This window comes from Trichomonas vaginalis, chromosome VI (assembly GCF_026262505.1).
Source record: "Trichomonas vaginalis G3 chromosome VI, whole genome shotgun sequence".
NCBI classification, from domain to species: Eukaryota; Parabasalia; order Trichomonadida; family Trichomonadidae; genus Trichomonas; species Trichomonas vaginalis.
Window position 1 is genome coordinate 12,227,800 of NC_067208.1, and position 14,621 is coordinate 12,242,420.

The 14,621-nt window shown below is 37.0% G+C and overlaps 15 protein-coding genes and 1 pseudogene across 16 annotated transcripts, besides 1 other annotated feature; 5 read left to right on the forward strand and 11 right to left on the reverse strand.

Moving 5' to 3' along the window:
• Window positions 1-14,621: part of a mobile genetic element that runs on past both edges of the window.
• Window positions 283-435, forward strand: TVAGG3_0851560 (uncharacterized protein; the record flags this gene model as incomplete). The annotated part of the gene is made up of 1 exon (XM_051249249.1): window positions 283-435. One exon carries the CDS (start codon window positions 283-285, stop codon window positions 433-435), a length of 153 nt encoding a protein of 50 aa, XP_051084724.1.
• TVAGG3_0851570 lies at window positions 1,070-1,893 on the forward strand (annotated as a pseudogene). The gene has a single exon. A coding segment is annotated over exon 1 (824 nt).
• Window positions 2,462-3,217, forward strand: TVAGG3_0851580 (DNA/RNA polymerases family; the record flags this gene model as incomplete). The annotated part of the gene is made up of 1 exon (XM_051249250.1): window positions 2,462-3,217. A coding segment is annotated over one exon (756 nt), but the record flags the coding sequence as incomplete, so codon positions are not given.
• TVAGG3_0851590 (uncharacterized protein) lies at window positions 3,241-3,477 on the reverse strand (the record flags this gene model as incomplete). Its single annotated transcript, XM_051249251.1, has 1 exon — window positions 3,241-3,477. One exon carries the CDS (start codon window positions 3,475-3,477, stop codon window positions 3,241-3,243), a length of 237 nt encoding a protein of 78 aa, XP_051084726.1.
• Window positions 3,508-3,771, forward strand: TVAGG3_0851600 (uncharacterized protein; the record flags this gene model as incomplete). Its single annotated transcript, XM_051249252.1, has 1 exon — window positions 3,508-3,771. The coding sequence occupies one exon, from the start codon at window positions 3,508-3,510 to the stop codon at window positions 3,769-3,771; it is 264 nt and encodes an 87-aa protein (XP_051084727.1).
• On the reverse strand, window positions 3,821-4,510 carry TVAGG3_0851610 (HNH endonuclease family; the record flags this gene model as incomplete). Its single annotated transcript, XM_051249253.1, has 1 exon — window positions 3,821-4,510. One exon carries the CDS (start codon window positions 4,508-4,510, stop codon window positions 3,821-3,823), a length of 690 nt encoding a protein of 229 aa, XP_051084728.1.
• On the reverse strand, window positions 4,543-5,127 carry TVAGG3_0851620 (uncharacterized protein; the record flags this gene model as incomplete). Its single annotated transcript, XM_051249254.1, has 1 exon — window positions 4,543-5,127. The coding sequence occupies one exon, from the start codon at window positions 5,125-5,127 to the stop codon at window positions 4,543-4,545; it is 585 nt and encodes a 194-aa protein (XP_051084729.1).
• Window positions 5,893-6,432, forward strand: TVAGG3_0851630 (uncharacterized protein; the record flags this gene model as incomplete). Its single annotated transcript, XM_051249255.1, has 1 exon — window positions 5,893-6,432. The coding sequence occupies one exon, from the start codon at window positions 5,893-5,895 to the stop codon at window positions 6,430-6,432; it is 540 nt and encodes a 179-aa protein (XP_051084730.1).
• Window positions 6,502-6,702, reverse strand: TVAGG3_0851640 (uncharacterized protein; the record flags this gene model as incomplete). The annotated part of the gene is made up of 1 exon (XM_051249256.1): window positions 6,502-6,702. The coding sequence occupies one exon, from the start codon at window positions 6,700-6,702 to the stop codon at window positions 6,502-6,504; it is 201 nt and encodes a 66-aa protein (XP_051084731.1).
• On the reverse strand, window positions 7,385-8,260 carry TVAGG3_0851650 (protein of unknown function, DUF4106 family; the record flags this gene model as incomplete). The annotated part of the gene is made up of 1 exon (XM_051249257.1): window positions 7,385-8,260. The coding sequence occupies one exon, from the start codon at window positions 8,258-8,260 to the stop codon at window positions 7,385-7,387; it is 876 nt and encodes a 291-aa protein (XP_051084732.1).
• TVAGG3_0851660 (protein of unknown function, DUF4108 family) lies at window positions 8,833-9,141 on the reverse strand (the record flags this gene model as incomplete). The annotated part of the gene is made up of 1 exon (XM_051249258.1): window positions 8,833-9,141. A coding segment is annotated over one exon (309 nt), but the record flags the coding sequence as incomplete, so codon positions are not given.
• TVAGG3_0851670 (uncharacterized protein) lies at window positions 9,208-9,843 on the reverse strand (the record flags this gene model as incomplete). Its single annotated transcript, XM_051249259.1, has 1 exon — window positions 9,208-9,843. One exon carries the CDS (start codon window positions 9,841-9,843, stop codon window positions 9,208-9,210), a length of 636 nt encoding a protein of 211 aa, XP_051084734.1.
• TVAGG3_0851680 (uncharacterized protein) lies at window positions 10,472-10,864 on the reverse strand (the record flags this gene model as incomplete). The annotated part of the gene is made up of 1 exon (XM_051249260.1): window positions 10,472-10,864. The coding sequence occupies one exon, from the start codon at window positions 10,862-10,864 to the stop codon at window positions 10,472-10,474; it is 393 nt and encodes a 130-aa protein (XP_051084735.1).
• On the reverse strand, window positions 11,274-11,807 carry TVAGG3_0851690 (protein of unknown function, DUF4106 family; the record flags this gene model as incomplete). Its single annotated transcript, XM_051249261.1, has 1 exon — window positions 11,274-11,807. The coding sequence occupies one exon, from the start codon at window positions 11,805-11,807 to the stop codon at window positions 11,274-11,276; it is 534 nt and encodes a 177-aa protein (XP_051084736.1).
• Window positions 12,182-12,592, reverse strand: TVAGG3_0851700 (protein of unknown function, DUF4106 family; the record flags this gene model as incomplete). The annotated part of the gene is made up of 1 exon (XM_051249262.1): window positions 12,182-12,592. The coding sequence occupies one exon, from the start codon at window positions 12,590-12,592 to the stop codon at window positions 12,182-12,184; it is 411 nt and encodes a 136-aa protein (XP_051084737.1).
• Window positions 13,819-14,085, reverse strand: TVAGG3_0851710 (protein of unknown function, DUF4106 family; the record flags this gene model as incomplete). Its single annotated transcript, XM_051249263.1, has 1 exon — window positions 13,819-14,085. One exon carries the CDS (start codon window positions 14,083-14,085, stop codon window positions 13,819-13,821), a length of 267 nt encoding a protein of 88 aa, XP_051084738.1.

Here is a 14,621-nt window from a genome sequence, read left to right on the forward strand (position 1 = left end):
ACAAACTGTACAGAAAGGTTGGGATGTAGCACGAGATGCAACAAATCTTTATTCCAAATCCTGAAACAAGAGGAAAAGTTCAAGGATGGATGGACAATGTAGGAAGACAAGCAGGAAACTATTATAACAAAGCAAATGACTACTATAACCAAGCAGGACACTATATGGACCAAGGTGAAAGATTCTTTAACAGAGGATATAACCATGCACAACAGTGGGTAAACAATAACCAACCTCAACCGCCTCAAACGTGGGGAATGTAAAGTTTTTTATTGAGATGAAATGAACAATGCAGCATTGAGACAAATAAGTTCAAGATGGATTTGTCGGCTTCCAGCAGTTACACCACGTGTTTGTAAAGTTCTTCCTATACCTCAGGAAGTTTTAGACCGACTTAAAAAACCTAAACAACCAGTTGAAAACAAACCAAACTAAAATTTTTTACTGAGATGAAATGACCGAAGAAGTTGAAACGGTAGATTTGACACCACAAACAAAAAGTTCAGAACCATTGTCAAAACCTGTCAAAGAACTTACAGATGAAGAGAAAAATTCAATAATAGAAAGTGCCAGGTCTGGAAATACAAACCCTAACTACAAAGTCACTTTTCATAAAAATGGAACGGCTAGTATCTCAAAAAAGAAACAGACTCTCACAAATAAAATATTGAAGTCTGAAGGAGCTTTCGAGACAACAGATGGAAAAGTTTACTTCACTGACCAACAGTTCATTATAGAACATCTCATTGACTTAGAGTTGAAATATTCTAAACTTTACAACAAACACAAAAAGTTGAAAGGAAAACAAAAACAAATGGCATATGATATTTATGAAGATGTTGACGACACAACTGTTCCTGCAAGTGAAGTAAAGTCAGAGGAACCGAAAAGTGACGAAAAACCGATAGAAGAAGAAAAACCAAAAACTGAAGATAAACCAAAACCAAAGTTTAGTTTGGAAACTAAGCCAAGTCAACCTTCATTAGCTGGTATGGGTTGGCGTCAAAGACTTATGGCAGCAGGCAGTTATGTAAAGTAAAGAAAAAAATATTTTTTTATTTTTATAAAAATGCCCCCATATAGAATGGACAGAAAGTCTGCTAGAATAAAAGCAGAGTTACAAAGATATGGTTGGGGAGTTTCGAAGAAGTTTAAATATAGGAAGGGAAGACCCATAAAAGTCTATGACAAATTGTCTGGTCTTCGCTACGAAATGGATTTGGAAACAGCACGTGCCAATTATCCAAACAGACTAGAGAGGTTAGAAGAAAACGTCTTATGGACATGCCTTTCGATGTTAGTGAACCTCAAGTTGAAGGACACGACGGCTTTGCCAGATTCTACTGGAAACATGACGAACAATTGCATCCTTTGAGAAGGAAAAAAGGAAAAGGTGAAGACGCACATGCTCCCATGGAAAGAACAAGATATGCATATGAAAAGTATCGTGAAGTTAGAAGTCAAATTACATCTGGTCGAACCTTTACAGTAAACTTTGACGAAGGAAAGAACAAAGAAGGCTTCATGGGTGTACTTGCTGCCATACAAGACGGAAATAAGAAAGGACACAATCTCAGATTGACCATAACAGATTTGGATGGTCACATTTACTATGCACATGGCAATGAACAAACAGCCGCAAAACTTCTTGACGCTTTCAAGACTACAAAGAGAGAACAAATGGTTGACTCCGACTCAGACATTTTGAATGCAATTGAAGGAATTGCAAGTGTCAAGTTCGAATGGTACCAACCTAACCTCAAGCAGTCAGACAACATGCTGGATACTTCCCTTCATAAATAAGTCTGACATTGACTTGACAAGGTATGGAATTTACAATTCAATTGAAACAATTGTCAATGAACCTTGCATTCTTACATGTCTCAGAACTCTGGTCTTGTTACAGATGAGAAGATGAAGTATCTTGAGTCATGTGTGAAGACAAGGTACATTCTCAGAGGTCAATTGGCAAAAATTGCACCGTTGGCAAATGTCAATATCCGAGTCAACATACCTAGCTAAAGGTTCTTCACATGACGACTATGTTGTTGAGTTCAATTTACCATGGTTGAAGATTGTAATTGTCCACAACCACTTCATGTTGAACGAAAGTCTTACAAACCCATTGTTCGGAAAAGGCAAGTGCAACATTGTCAGAGCTGTAAACATTCTTTTCGAGAAAGGTTTGTTGGAACCAATTCCAGATGACAAGCTGACAGAAACTTTTGTACCAAAAGACGAAACAAACTTTTCATTGTTGGTAAGACCAAAAGTTGTTCCAGACAAAGTTCTAGTACAAAAGAAGTACACAGTTCCACAAGGAGTTGGTATGTTCGGATACCAACCTGAACCAGAAGAACTTCCAATGAGGTTGCAAGAACTTCAAGATGCTATAAACAAACTTCCATTGAGACATCCAATTGACGTCAAATTGTATTGGAGAGCATCTGAGTTAGGTCAGAAGGTTTTATATGAAACAGGTTGCTTCGATGATGTTTATGAGATAACAGGAGAAGTTTCTCAGAAGATAAGAGACTCACTTGAATTTCCACAAACTGGACCAATTGGTTGCGACAAGTTCGACTCAGATGAAAAGATATACTATGTCGACCTTAACGCTGCATACATGAGGTTTGTCCAATATATTCCGACTGGAATTCCAAACGAAGATGGTGAGTTCCCGGGAAGGAACTATACAGTTGGAAAAGTTATACAACAACTGTATGATATTAGGAAAGCTTCAAACCCCAAACTTGCAATGACACTCAAATTGCTTATGAATTCGACATGGGGATATTCCATTAAGAAACCTCAAGAGATGAAGAGTAAACATTATGAGAAGGTCGACAACTTTGTTGAAAGGTTTTCTCCTTTTGTTTTGAAGTACGAATTCACTCAAGGTCAAAGTGGCTTAGTAACCACATTAAAACCTATTGTCGAACATTGGTCTTACCCTCAGTTCGCAAAGGCAGTCCTTGACAACTACAATGAGTTCTTCTCGGAAGTCAAATCGAAAGTCAAGGTTTACTATGAGAACATTGACGCACTCATGACGAACGAAGAAGGATACAACAAACTCATTGAAATGGGTTTAGTCGGTGAGAAGATGGGTCAATTCAAATTGGACAAAATTTTCACCGAAGTTCATGTCCTCTCCAAGCGTAAGTACTGGGGTGTTAAAGAAGATGGTGAAATAGTTAAACATTGCATGAAGTAAAAACATTTTTATTCGAATTTGAATTAAAATGTGGGAATTCTTGGGAACGGGAAAGGCTTATTTACTTGAGGAACAGGTAAAGGTGGTGGTGGTGGCAACCAGTCCATTTTATATTCCTTCCTAGCTAATTTCCGTTTAATTTCATGGTCGCCCTCGGAGTCTTTGAATCGGACAGGTCGAGTTACACCATTCTTGGTCTCAAACTCATATATAACCTGTTTGTCTGTATTTTCGTCGACTATGGCACGAGACACGAACATTGACCAAACGGACAAAAAGTGTCATTTCGGATGGTCAAGCAGCCAATCGCATTCGAGCACTTCGAAGAAGCCTTACGTTCCAAGGGAGAGGGTGTCTGGTGCAAGGCAGAGGTCATGAGACTCTACGAGCAGTACATCCTCAATGCCTGGGAGGACAAATCGTCCTTGAATTGGCAATTCTACCAACTCCTCTGGGACGACCTCCTACGCAACTGGGATAACGAAAGAGCCCAATTCAAAGGTCGGGAACTAATTTTCCAAATTACCATTAATTTAACATACTTATCCAAATAAACACCTAAATTTACTTGGGGTTTTCCCCTAAAATAAAATTTTTTTACTCTTAGAACCACTCGAGGTTCTCCTTACGGTTGTTGAGCTTGTCACCGTCAATGTGTCTGACCTTCGTCTTCTTGTCTGGATTTGGAACCCATTGAATTGCGACAAGCTTGCCCATGGAAATTGAACCGTGATTCCGAAGGTTAAGGTTCAAGTGTCCCAAGTTGTTGAGGACTGGGGTAAGAACCTTGCCTGTCTCCTTGTTGCGGATTTGGTATGGGTAGGGTTGGGAAATTTCGTAAGCGTCATCGATAACAAGGGTTGCCCAAACTTCCTCTTCTTCGTGTTTCTCTTCTTCCTCTTCTTCCTCTTCTTCCTCTTCTTTGATAATACCTTCGGCAATTCTGTGTTCACGAATTACGGTGTTGGAGGTTCTGTCCTTTCCGAGTGCCGCCCAGATGGTGTCAATCTCTTCGAAGAAACGGTAGATGAGTCGGGCAAGGTTTTGGTTCTCTGTGTCGTATTGGCGCAAGGTTTCCGCGAAATCGTTCAGGACTTTCTCATTGGAAGCTTGGTTCATGAGGACATTGGCTTTGAGATTGGTTATCTCTAACATAAGACTACTTTGGAGAGTCTTAATGGTGTTTGTCAGATGAGCGTTCAATTGGACAATTTGAAGTTGAACTGGGCGCTTGTCTGGCAACCTTGAAAGGACATCTGCCATTGTGTTCGGCTTCGGTGCTTGTTCGGACATCGAAAAAATGAAGTGGTTTGAGAATGACGGTTTTACTTCAAAAAGCTTGTTATGACGGTTAAGTCATACAACAAGTTTAAAATAATATCTTGTTCTTCTTCTGAACGTTTGTTGTCTCTTCCGATAAAAGTTTCGAACATGAGAACCAAAAAACGTTTTTTGAGATTGTGGAAGAGTTCAGGCAAACGTTCATATTCTGGATATGTTGGGAGCAGTTCAAAACATCTGAGCTGACTTTCGGACAAAATTGGGACAATGTCAGAAAATTCATCTTTGGTCGGACTGCTTGAAGGTAAGTCCCTTACATGTAAGTAGCTCTGGTAAAGTCTTCTCATTTCTGCTAACTTTTGGAGTATAGCTTCGTAGTTTAGAAGTTTTAATTTTAATTGTCTTATTCCACTCTTGACATCTAAACGGTAACTATCCATGAGGTCAAGAGTAGCTTTGGTAGCTTTAAGTGGAGCTATCTGTTCCTTGACCTCTGCAATTTTGGTTGCAATTGTGGTTTGAGCTCCTTCAAGTTCGCCGTCTATGTCGTTCTCAACGTCTTCAACCATGGCTTGAAACTCTTCATCGGTCCATTGAGATTGGTGTGGGACGAATTTAACTTGCTTCATTCAAAAAAATGAAAAAAATGTTTTTATTCTAAACGTTAAGGTTTACTGAACTGGTTGGATGTCGCCTTCACAGGTTATGTAGAACGGCTGACCCGAGAAGTGAAGGAGACCCTTGAGAATTTGGTTCATTCTTGGGAAAGGGTTCTCTCTGTTTGGAAGTAGTATCCAAGGACGCTTGGCAAAGAACTTTATAATGGCTTCCTTCTTTGCTTGCTTTATGTCGTCGAAAGGAGTGTTTTCTGGTATTTGAATTGGAATTCCGGTCGAAGTCTCGAGATTCAAGGCAGCCCTTCCCGTTATCCAACCGTTAACAAGCTTGCCTTTTACATTCTGCCTGAGGAAGTCTTTAACAAGCTCGTTAATTTCAATTAGGTAAATTGCCTCGTCGGTAGGTTCGACCTCGACCATTGCTACTGTCAGTAAAAGTACTGCTACTGTCAGAAAAAGTACTGCTACTGTCAGTAAAAGTACTGCTACTGTCAGTAAAAGTACTGCTACTGTCAGAAAAAGTACTGCTACTGTCAGTAAAAGTACTGCTACTGTCAGTAAAAGTACTGCTACTGTCAGTAAAAAGGAAAATTTGAGAGGGTTTTCGACGATAAAGTACTGCTACTGTCAGTAAAAGTACTGCTACTGTCAGTAAAAGTACTGCTACTGTCAGAAAAAGTACTGCTACTGTCAGTAAAAGTACTGCTACTGTCAGTAAAAGTACTGCTAGTAGCAGAGATTTTTATCGTTGTGGTCCGACGATTAAGCCACAAACGAATGTCCCACGTCCCACCAACCGAGTCCATTCCCAAACCAGAGGAACCTAAAGAACCACAACAGTCTCCTCAGCAACCTCAGTTCCAGCAAGTACCTCCGAATTACTACCAATTTCCACCTCAAGGTTACTACCCACCACAAGGCTTCCCGAACTACCCTCCTCAGCCTATGCCTTACTTCCCCAACCCTTGGATGTTCCAGCAAGCTCCACCCCAGCAATTCCAATCTCAATCCAAATCGAAGAGAGACCAAGAGTTCGAAGAAGGTCTGAACCGCTTACGCAAAGATTATGCCACAGCCCCGATGGAAGATGACAGGCTTTCAGTCTCTTCCCTCAAATCGACTGATTCGACTCGCACCACAGATTCGGTCAAAGACAGAGACGACTACCTCAAGCAGTCTGAGAGACTCTTCATCCTACAATCATTTACAGTTGGAGCTCTCAAGAACATGCGCAAATTACGAAGGTCAGACACCAGCTGGAGACCGCAAAACAGACATACTCACAAGAGCCGTCCAACTGGTCAAGACAAAGACTGAGATAGTCGACTTCATTCTTGCAGCTTGCCCATACAAGTAAAAAAAATAAACAATTACGAGTTAAACTTTTTATTCTTTCTTTTCTGAGTTGTTTAGAGCTGGTTTCTCTTGTAGGAACCTTTCGTACTCTTCCATGGTCATGTAATTGCGAATTTGGTACGCAATTCCAGGTTCGTTGTTTTTGAACCTTATGTATGTAACGCTTCCATCCTCCTCAGGGAAGTAAGCTGCTAACATCTGACCAAGTTTTCTCGGTGACTCGGAGCTCATTAAAAATGTCACTTTTTAAACGTTAAGTTTTTAGTCTTATTTTACCCTTTGTTTGTCAAGGTAGTATTGGAGCGCAATTTCTCCAAATTCTCTGTGTCGGAGTTCTTCAGCATTTTCCAAGGTGTACCTGGAGAACTCAAAGAAGTTGTCAAGAACATACTGCCATGCTGCTCTTCTGAGTTCGTCGGTATTTTGGAAGTGTTGCACCTTCGAGTCTTCTGACATGAAAAAAATGACACTTTTTCATTATATAACTGTTATTTTTGACGAAGTGAAGATTTGCACTTCGTCAAAAAAATCCCTGAAATCATATCTTACATACAAAAAAATGAAGAATAACTTTCACTTTTTCATTATATAACTGTTATTTTTGACGAAGTGAAGATTTGCACTTCGTCAAAAAAATCCCTGAAATCATATCTTACATACAAAAAAATGAAGAATAACTTTCACTTTTTCTATTAAACCGTTTTGGCATTTCTCATGAGTGAGTATAGTTCTGCCGAACCATTGGAAGAGAAGAAGTACCCTTGCTGGCAAAAGACAAAAATAGTTGCCTTAGTTGTCATTGCAATTGTACTCGTAATTGAATTCATTGTACTTCTCTTCACGTACATAAAACTCAGCAATGGTATTTGCTTTAAGAAGCTACCATCTTACTAAGACTAAACACTTAGATTTTTCAAGCTTGACTTTTTACAATTTGAACTTTGTTTGCGTAGATATGAATTCTGAAAGAAGTATGAGGGTCTTGTATGACTTTGTACTTCTCCCATAGTTCATGTCTGTCAAACTTACCTGCCATGGACTCTTTCATAAGTTCCATGAAATCGTCTTCGGACAATCCGGGGAAAAGTATTATGTCAGTAAGTATTCTTTTAACATCCTTACTTAAACTCTTTGCTGTCTGTACACATATGACAACTGAGATGTTAAAGTGTCTGAGCTTCTTAAGAATTCGACACATATCTTGTTCTCTGTTCTTTAACAAAGGATGAGAGGCGAAATCATCTAAGATAAGAAGACATCTATGAGGGTAAGTCTTCCAATCGTAAGATTGCAATTTCTTCGAAATGTATTCTATCTCTTTCTGTTTGTTTCTGAAGTGTTTCTTCTCTAATATTCTCTGCATTTCCTCATTTGGGTCTTTAAACTTAGAATTTATATACTCATTTATAGCATTATACTTCAAAACTCTTCTTTGGTACTTCTTTATCCAATCTAACAACTCAGTATCCTTTATACATACTAACTTAGACTTCTTTATAATATCTTTGAACGAATTGACGGTTTGGTCAAATTGACCAGAAGTACTACAAATGACAACTAACTCATAGAATGGGTTCTTCTCATCTAGTTCTTGTTGTTGTGCAGCCATTTTAAGATAAGTGAAAGTCTTACCCGACCCAGGTGGTGCAATTAGACCTGTTATACCATTCTGAGCAAATAAGAACTTGTCATGTATAGGCTTTATCTGAGCATTTTCTAACTTCCTCTTGTTCTTGTTTAAAACATTCTCAAATTTCTTGTCAATGTCAGCAAACTTTTTTTCTAACATATTTTTAGAAAAATTAAAATTTTTATCTTTTAGAAAATGTCTAGCGATTTCGCTATCTATATTCGAGACAAGCTTTTCGACAGCAAAACATCTCGACCATAAAATCTTACATAGTGTAAACAAGAAAGGTGAATTTGTTCTAAAGTTCTGTTTCTGGGAATATGACAAGAACCATAAAACATTAAGCAGAGCAGTCTTAAAATTTGTCAATGACAGACTTGTTGACAGAGATGACGCCGATTGGAAAGATGAAGTCCAACAAAAGTTCTTAGAATGCAAAGAAGACACATGCGCTGTTCTTGAAGATGAAATAGAAAACAGAATAGATGAGCTATTAAAGGACAAAGAACTTTTACATAAATATGGTTGCGCCAAATTTGACATAACTCCACCAGAAAAGAAGAAGAAAAGAAAAGAAAGTAGAAGAAGAGAAGAAAGAACCAAGCCAGTTCCAGAAGAAGAAATTTGACATGTAAAAATAAAATTTTATTTTTAGAACATTTCTGGGTCAATGTCAATGTTCTCTTCCTCTTTAGGAGCAAACACGGCTTAGACTCTAAAATCTTTTTACCCAATTTACCTTGAACTTCTACAACTTTAGACTCATAATATTCATAGTCGTCTGTCTTCTTTGGTTCATAAGGTATAACAAGTTTGTATGCTTTGCCTTCTTTAAGGTTTGAGAACCTTCTGTCAAAACTTTCTTTGACTGTTAACAAACCTTCTATGTCTAAGTCTTCAAATTTCGCACCATTTTTAGTCACAATAGCAAACTTAACTGGTTCGATGTTCCAAACTTTGCTGAATGAAGACTTTTCAAAATGGTAGAAGTAAACATTCAAATATGTGAATGGGTCTAGTTCTTCTTTAAGTCCTGACATGTACTTGTTTACTGAGATGAATTTCGTCATCTTTTCTATCGGATAAAAAAATATTTTTTTTAAAATTTACTCAGAAAAATTTTTCTTTGTATATACACCATTCTGTACGTCTAAAAGACTTTTGACATTTGCCAAGAATGTTCGTTTAGAAGCTGCCATATAACCATATTCTTGACAATATTGTTTATATTCATCATATAAAGACTTTTCATCTAATGACACAAAGTCAGTTTCATCTATGAACAGTTCATATACACTCTTGTTTGCTTCTAACAATGTTTGTCTCTCTTCGGTATGTGGAATTTGTCTTGGATTGAACTTAGAAATATCTAATGTCATGAAATATGAGAACAAGTGGTTGTAAAAGTCAGATGTCAAAGTTTCTGCTAAGTCGTCAAAATATTCTGTATCTTGCATATGAGAATCTGACGTTCTGACAACTACATATCTTCTGTCAGAACTTTCTAACTTCATCGGAACAGCATTGTTTGAAACCATAATGAAGTTTGCAACATTTTCACAAACTCTTTGGTCTTTATATTTTCTTTCAACAACTCCAACTTTGTCTGTTATAAGACTCTTCAAAGCATCTGAGTTCAAAACTTTTGTTGTATCTATACTTTGAAGTTCATTGCAAACTATAAGTTTCATATTCTCTATTGAAGAGTTAAATTTACCGCAGATGTTTTCTAAGTTTGTCATATTCGGATTCGAATAACCTTCTAACAGTTTGCACAAAATATCTGTAAAGAAAGTATTCTTACCTGTTCCTTGTTTTCCAATTATAATGAGAGCAGTTTCATTTTTAGCACTTGGATGTTGTAAGATGTTTGCAAACCAACATAAGATATACTCATAAACCTTTTCGTTTCCATTGCATATAATTTCTTTGACATGGTCTAACCAAGCTTCTATAATATTTTCTTTCCATTCTACTTGTTCATATTTATATCCAGTGAAGATAGAATAGAAGTTTGGAGAAGGTGTATAAACTTTATACCACGAACTGAAAAATCTTCTAACTTTGACAATAAGATATCCCAAGCATCTAACATCTTCATGCCAACTTGTACGACTTTTATTTTCTTAAGTTTCTGTCTACATTCTTGTTCTGAAACTATTGTCGCTTTAGGTTTGTTAAAGACTACATCCCATTCTTTCATAACATAACATTCTGGGGCAGAGTCGACATAAATGACTAAACGTTTCAAATTCTCGACTGCTTTGTTATAGTCTCGAAATGGACACATATTTCTGAATGCTTGGAAGTCATAAAAATCTGAAACATCTATTCTGTACATTTTTATAAAAATAAAAAAATATTATTTTTTTATTCTTGACTTTGTTGTTCCATTTGTTGCATTTGTTGTTCTTGAGCTATTTGTTGTTGAAGTTGTTCTTGTAATACAATACTTTCACCAGTTGCATCTTCCAATTCGAAACTTTCTGCCGTCATTGACAAATACATAGGACATAAAAGTTTTACAGGAACAAAGTTTGCGTCAACTAATGTCAACGTTATACTTGCCAAAGTGTTTGAGTTCACTAAGGTTGAAAATTCTGCATTCGAATGAACAATAGGCAAACCAGCAGAGAAAGTATTGTTTATACGCATAAGTATCTTTTGGTCATAATAGTTTCTGTCGACATTCGAATAACACTTTGAACCTAAGTTTGAAACAATATATAAGATTGGTGTGCTTAATGTCAATGGAATAGACATTCCTTGTATGACACCTTTTCCTGTTATAGGAAACTGTTGGTAGTAAAAACCAGAAATAAGTTTTGTATTATAGCTCATATCGTTTATAGTAAACTCAGTCGGACATCCAAACATAATGAAACCTGCTCTAGTTGCAGCACATGTTACACCCGTACTTAAAGTATTAAATAAGTCAACAAAACCTGTTGGTGGTATATCTGAGTAAGTATCTTCAAAGGAGTATTTTTTACCATTCACAACAATAAAGTCTTCTGGTGTCAAAAGAGCAAAACAGGCTTTAGTCGTCATTGTGTTTAAGGTTAGTTTACAATATCGTCCTTGAGGACTTTGTAAGTTTGTTGTTATAGAATTATATGACTCAGGGTTTTTAGTCGTAATAGTATAAACCATTATGTCTTCTGCCATTTACTTAGCAAATAAATTTTAATGAAATGTTGTGGTCGTCAAATATTTTTATAACGTCTGGGAAACTATATTTTAAGTTCAACGTTTCACCTCCTTTCATAACGTATATCTTGTCAATGACATTATATGAAACACCACAGCAACTAATGTCGGGTTCTATTTCTTTGATGTTTATATCGTCTGCCTCTGTCAAAAGTTTCAATAGTTCTTTCAAAACTTCATGAGGTGCAATGACATATGAGTTCACTTTTACAGGGTTGTGTTCGACCAAGTTTAACATTATACTTAAAGCTTGACAAATCTTCTCCTGAGTTTGAAGTTTGTCTTTCAGTTGTTGGTAGTCGTTTCGAATATCTGCAACAGAACTTAAGTCTCTGCTAACTTCAGGATATGTTGGTTCTTTTACAGGAACAATTGTTATACCATCTTCGTCTTCGTATGGTTTCCCCACTTCAACATCTCTGTCTTTGACATTGACAACAACACTTTGACTGTTTGTTTGAGTTGGTGAATTTAACTTCACATCTGCCACCGCCATTAAACCTTTTGAAACACTTACGCTTCTATTTTTCGGAAATGACATTTTACTTAGAATAAAAAGATGGACGTATTCGGATATCTTTGAATTGAAGCAGAACAAAGTTTATACTCACAAACAATACAAATACATTGACAGAATAGTTCTTTACACAAACAATGGAAAATGTTATAGAATAGCAGTCTTTGCTGAACCTAAATATTTTCATAAAGCAAAGAAAGTTGGTATAACTGAAATGGTGAAAGTTCTTGAAGCAGACAAAAATATAACTTCAAAACTTACAGATATTTCTAAAGGAAAGTTTATAATACAATATTATGTCAAAACTGGCGTACTGTCAATATTTGACGGAGAGAAGTCAGTTCAAGAACAACTTACTGACCTGCTGCCAAAATCTGCTCGATGGAAGCTGTCGTTATGCCAATCTGAGGAGCCCCAGCAGGTTTCATCGAACGAATCTTCAAAAGAGCATCTTCCGTGAAAAGTGCTATTGGTTTTGTAAACTTCTTTGCTCTCAATTCATCTGGACCGTCTCTGTCACCAGTATATTGTATTTGAACTGTACCAACAGTTGAAATACCACCCATAAAGTCTTCTGAGTCAGCAAATGGAATGCCAAGCCAAAAGTTTGAACGGTCTCCATTTGTATATTGAGTTTTTTGACCTCCTGTATGAGTCCATACTTTCACATATGGCATAATAGAACTTTGCATTTCAGGGTTAATAGTTGTTGTGAAGTTGTTGTTAAAGTTCATAGCATCTAATGTCAAGTTGTATGACCTCATATCCTCAACTGTAGAATATTCTTCTCTTGGATAATATTTGCCATCTATGTTTATATGATATTTAATACCAGGGTTGTAGAAACAAGAATAGTCATTTATAGTTCGTCTGAACAGTACAAACATAGTATCTGCATGTTTCATTGCAGTTGTTAAAGCAATATCTGTTCTTGCACCTGGGTCAGCACTTTGGTTTCCAACTTCACCTGCAAAGTCTTTGACAGATATTTGGTGTATAGGGAACATAAGTGGAACTGCAATATATTTGGCAGCTAAAGCATTTGAAATATCTGGGTCCAACATATAGACTGCAAGTCTGCTTTCTATTCTCTTGCATTCAAATTTTTCGCATGTGAACTTAACTGGGTCCCAAGCATCCAGCAGCATTGAAATAATAGTTTACTTCAGTGTTGAGGTTTGAGAAACCAAAGTCTAAGTCAACTTTGTCTTTGCAAAATTCGGCGAATGACGTTTATTTGTTCCCTTTACGTCTGTAAGAGTGAATGGGTCTTGTGTTGGTGCAATGACTAAGTTATTTTTGCTTGGAGTAAGTTCGATAGAAATTTTTCCTGCCCAGTTTGGCAAGTATCTTAAAAACCTGAAGATGAGGAAAGATGACAAAGGAACTCTAAGTTTCAGTTTTACTTTGGTTACTGCTGCTGCAGTTTGTCCAGAAAGGTTAACATAAACTCCTGGAACGTTAGGGTCAAGTCTTCTTATTTTCTCAATAGTTGCATACTGGTCTGTTTGTTCTCTAGCTTGTGGTTGTACTGAGTTTCTCAAAGCGAACCATTCATAGTTTGCCCATGTTACTGTTTGAACTAAGTCAGAGTTAGAATATATCTTATATCCCATGAAAACTTCTGGAGCATATTGGTATCCGACATAGAAAATTCCATTGCAACCTTTCTTGTCAGACAACTTGGCAGAAGGTTTTATTTCAATGTCTTGTTCCACGTATAAGAATGAGTTGTCAATAGAAATAATATGAAACCTGTCGCAAGCAATATCTACTGTTGTTGAAGAACCTTCTCCAAACTCACCTACGTTTCCATAAGAAACAGCAGTTGTATATTCGTAAGTTCCAGGAACTATTTCTGACCTTCTAATGGCATTGTCGCATTCGTTATACCATTCGGAAACATTTCCATTCATGGCATCCAAAACTGTTGGCGTTATATTCTGAGCGGCGTACATTTCATATGGGTAAAAATATAGAATAGTTGGATTTATATGTCATAATAGAACCCACTCGTACCAAGCTTTACTTTCTTCCTGACTGAGTTTTTAACTCTTCTTTTTCCTTCATTGCCACTACTTTCACTAGATGAAGTTACTTCTTCACTACTTTCACTTTGTTCTACTCTTCTCTTCTTCTTTGGTGTCGCTTTTGGTAACTTGCCCTCTGCTTCAAGTTGTTGCATCTTTGCCTCATGTTCACCTAGTATGTTGTAAATTTCCCATGTCCTTTTTGCCTTTGGGCTCTGGTCGCCCATCTCAGGTAACCTATATCCTAGAAAGATTTTGTCATAGTTTGTATTTGAGTCTTCGCGTATTGTTTGCATGACTCTTTCCTGAGTTTCCGGTTCAAGCTCTTCAAACAGAGCTTGTCCATATGGAATAAGCTCGTTTCCAAATATATGTTTTTGTAGCCATTCTGGTTTTCTTTCCATGTTACCAATAATATCTTTTGTGAATGGGAAAGCTTTTACCCAATGTTTCAGTCTTGCGTCATTTATTTCTGTAGTTGGTTTTATTTTGTCAAGGAACATGTTTTTCAATACTAACATTTCATTTGGTACTGTCCATTTGAGTTTTCTTAAATATTCATCCTTCTCGGTTCATTGTCTGCAAAGTAAGTTTTTATGACATTTTGCAAACTTTCGTTTGCAAGGTCATGTACAATAGGTTCTCTTCCTTCTCTCTCCCTAACTTTCTTTCTAAACTCTTCACCAAATATACCATCTCTATGGTTCTGTGTAGTTCTTTGAGATAAATGTTCTAGAACGTCAGGTGTTATATTTCCCTCAGC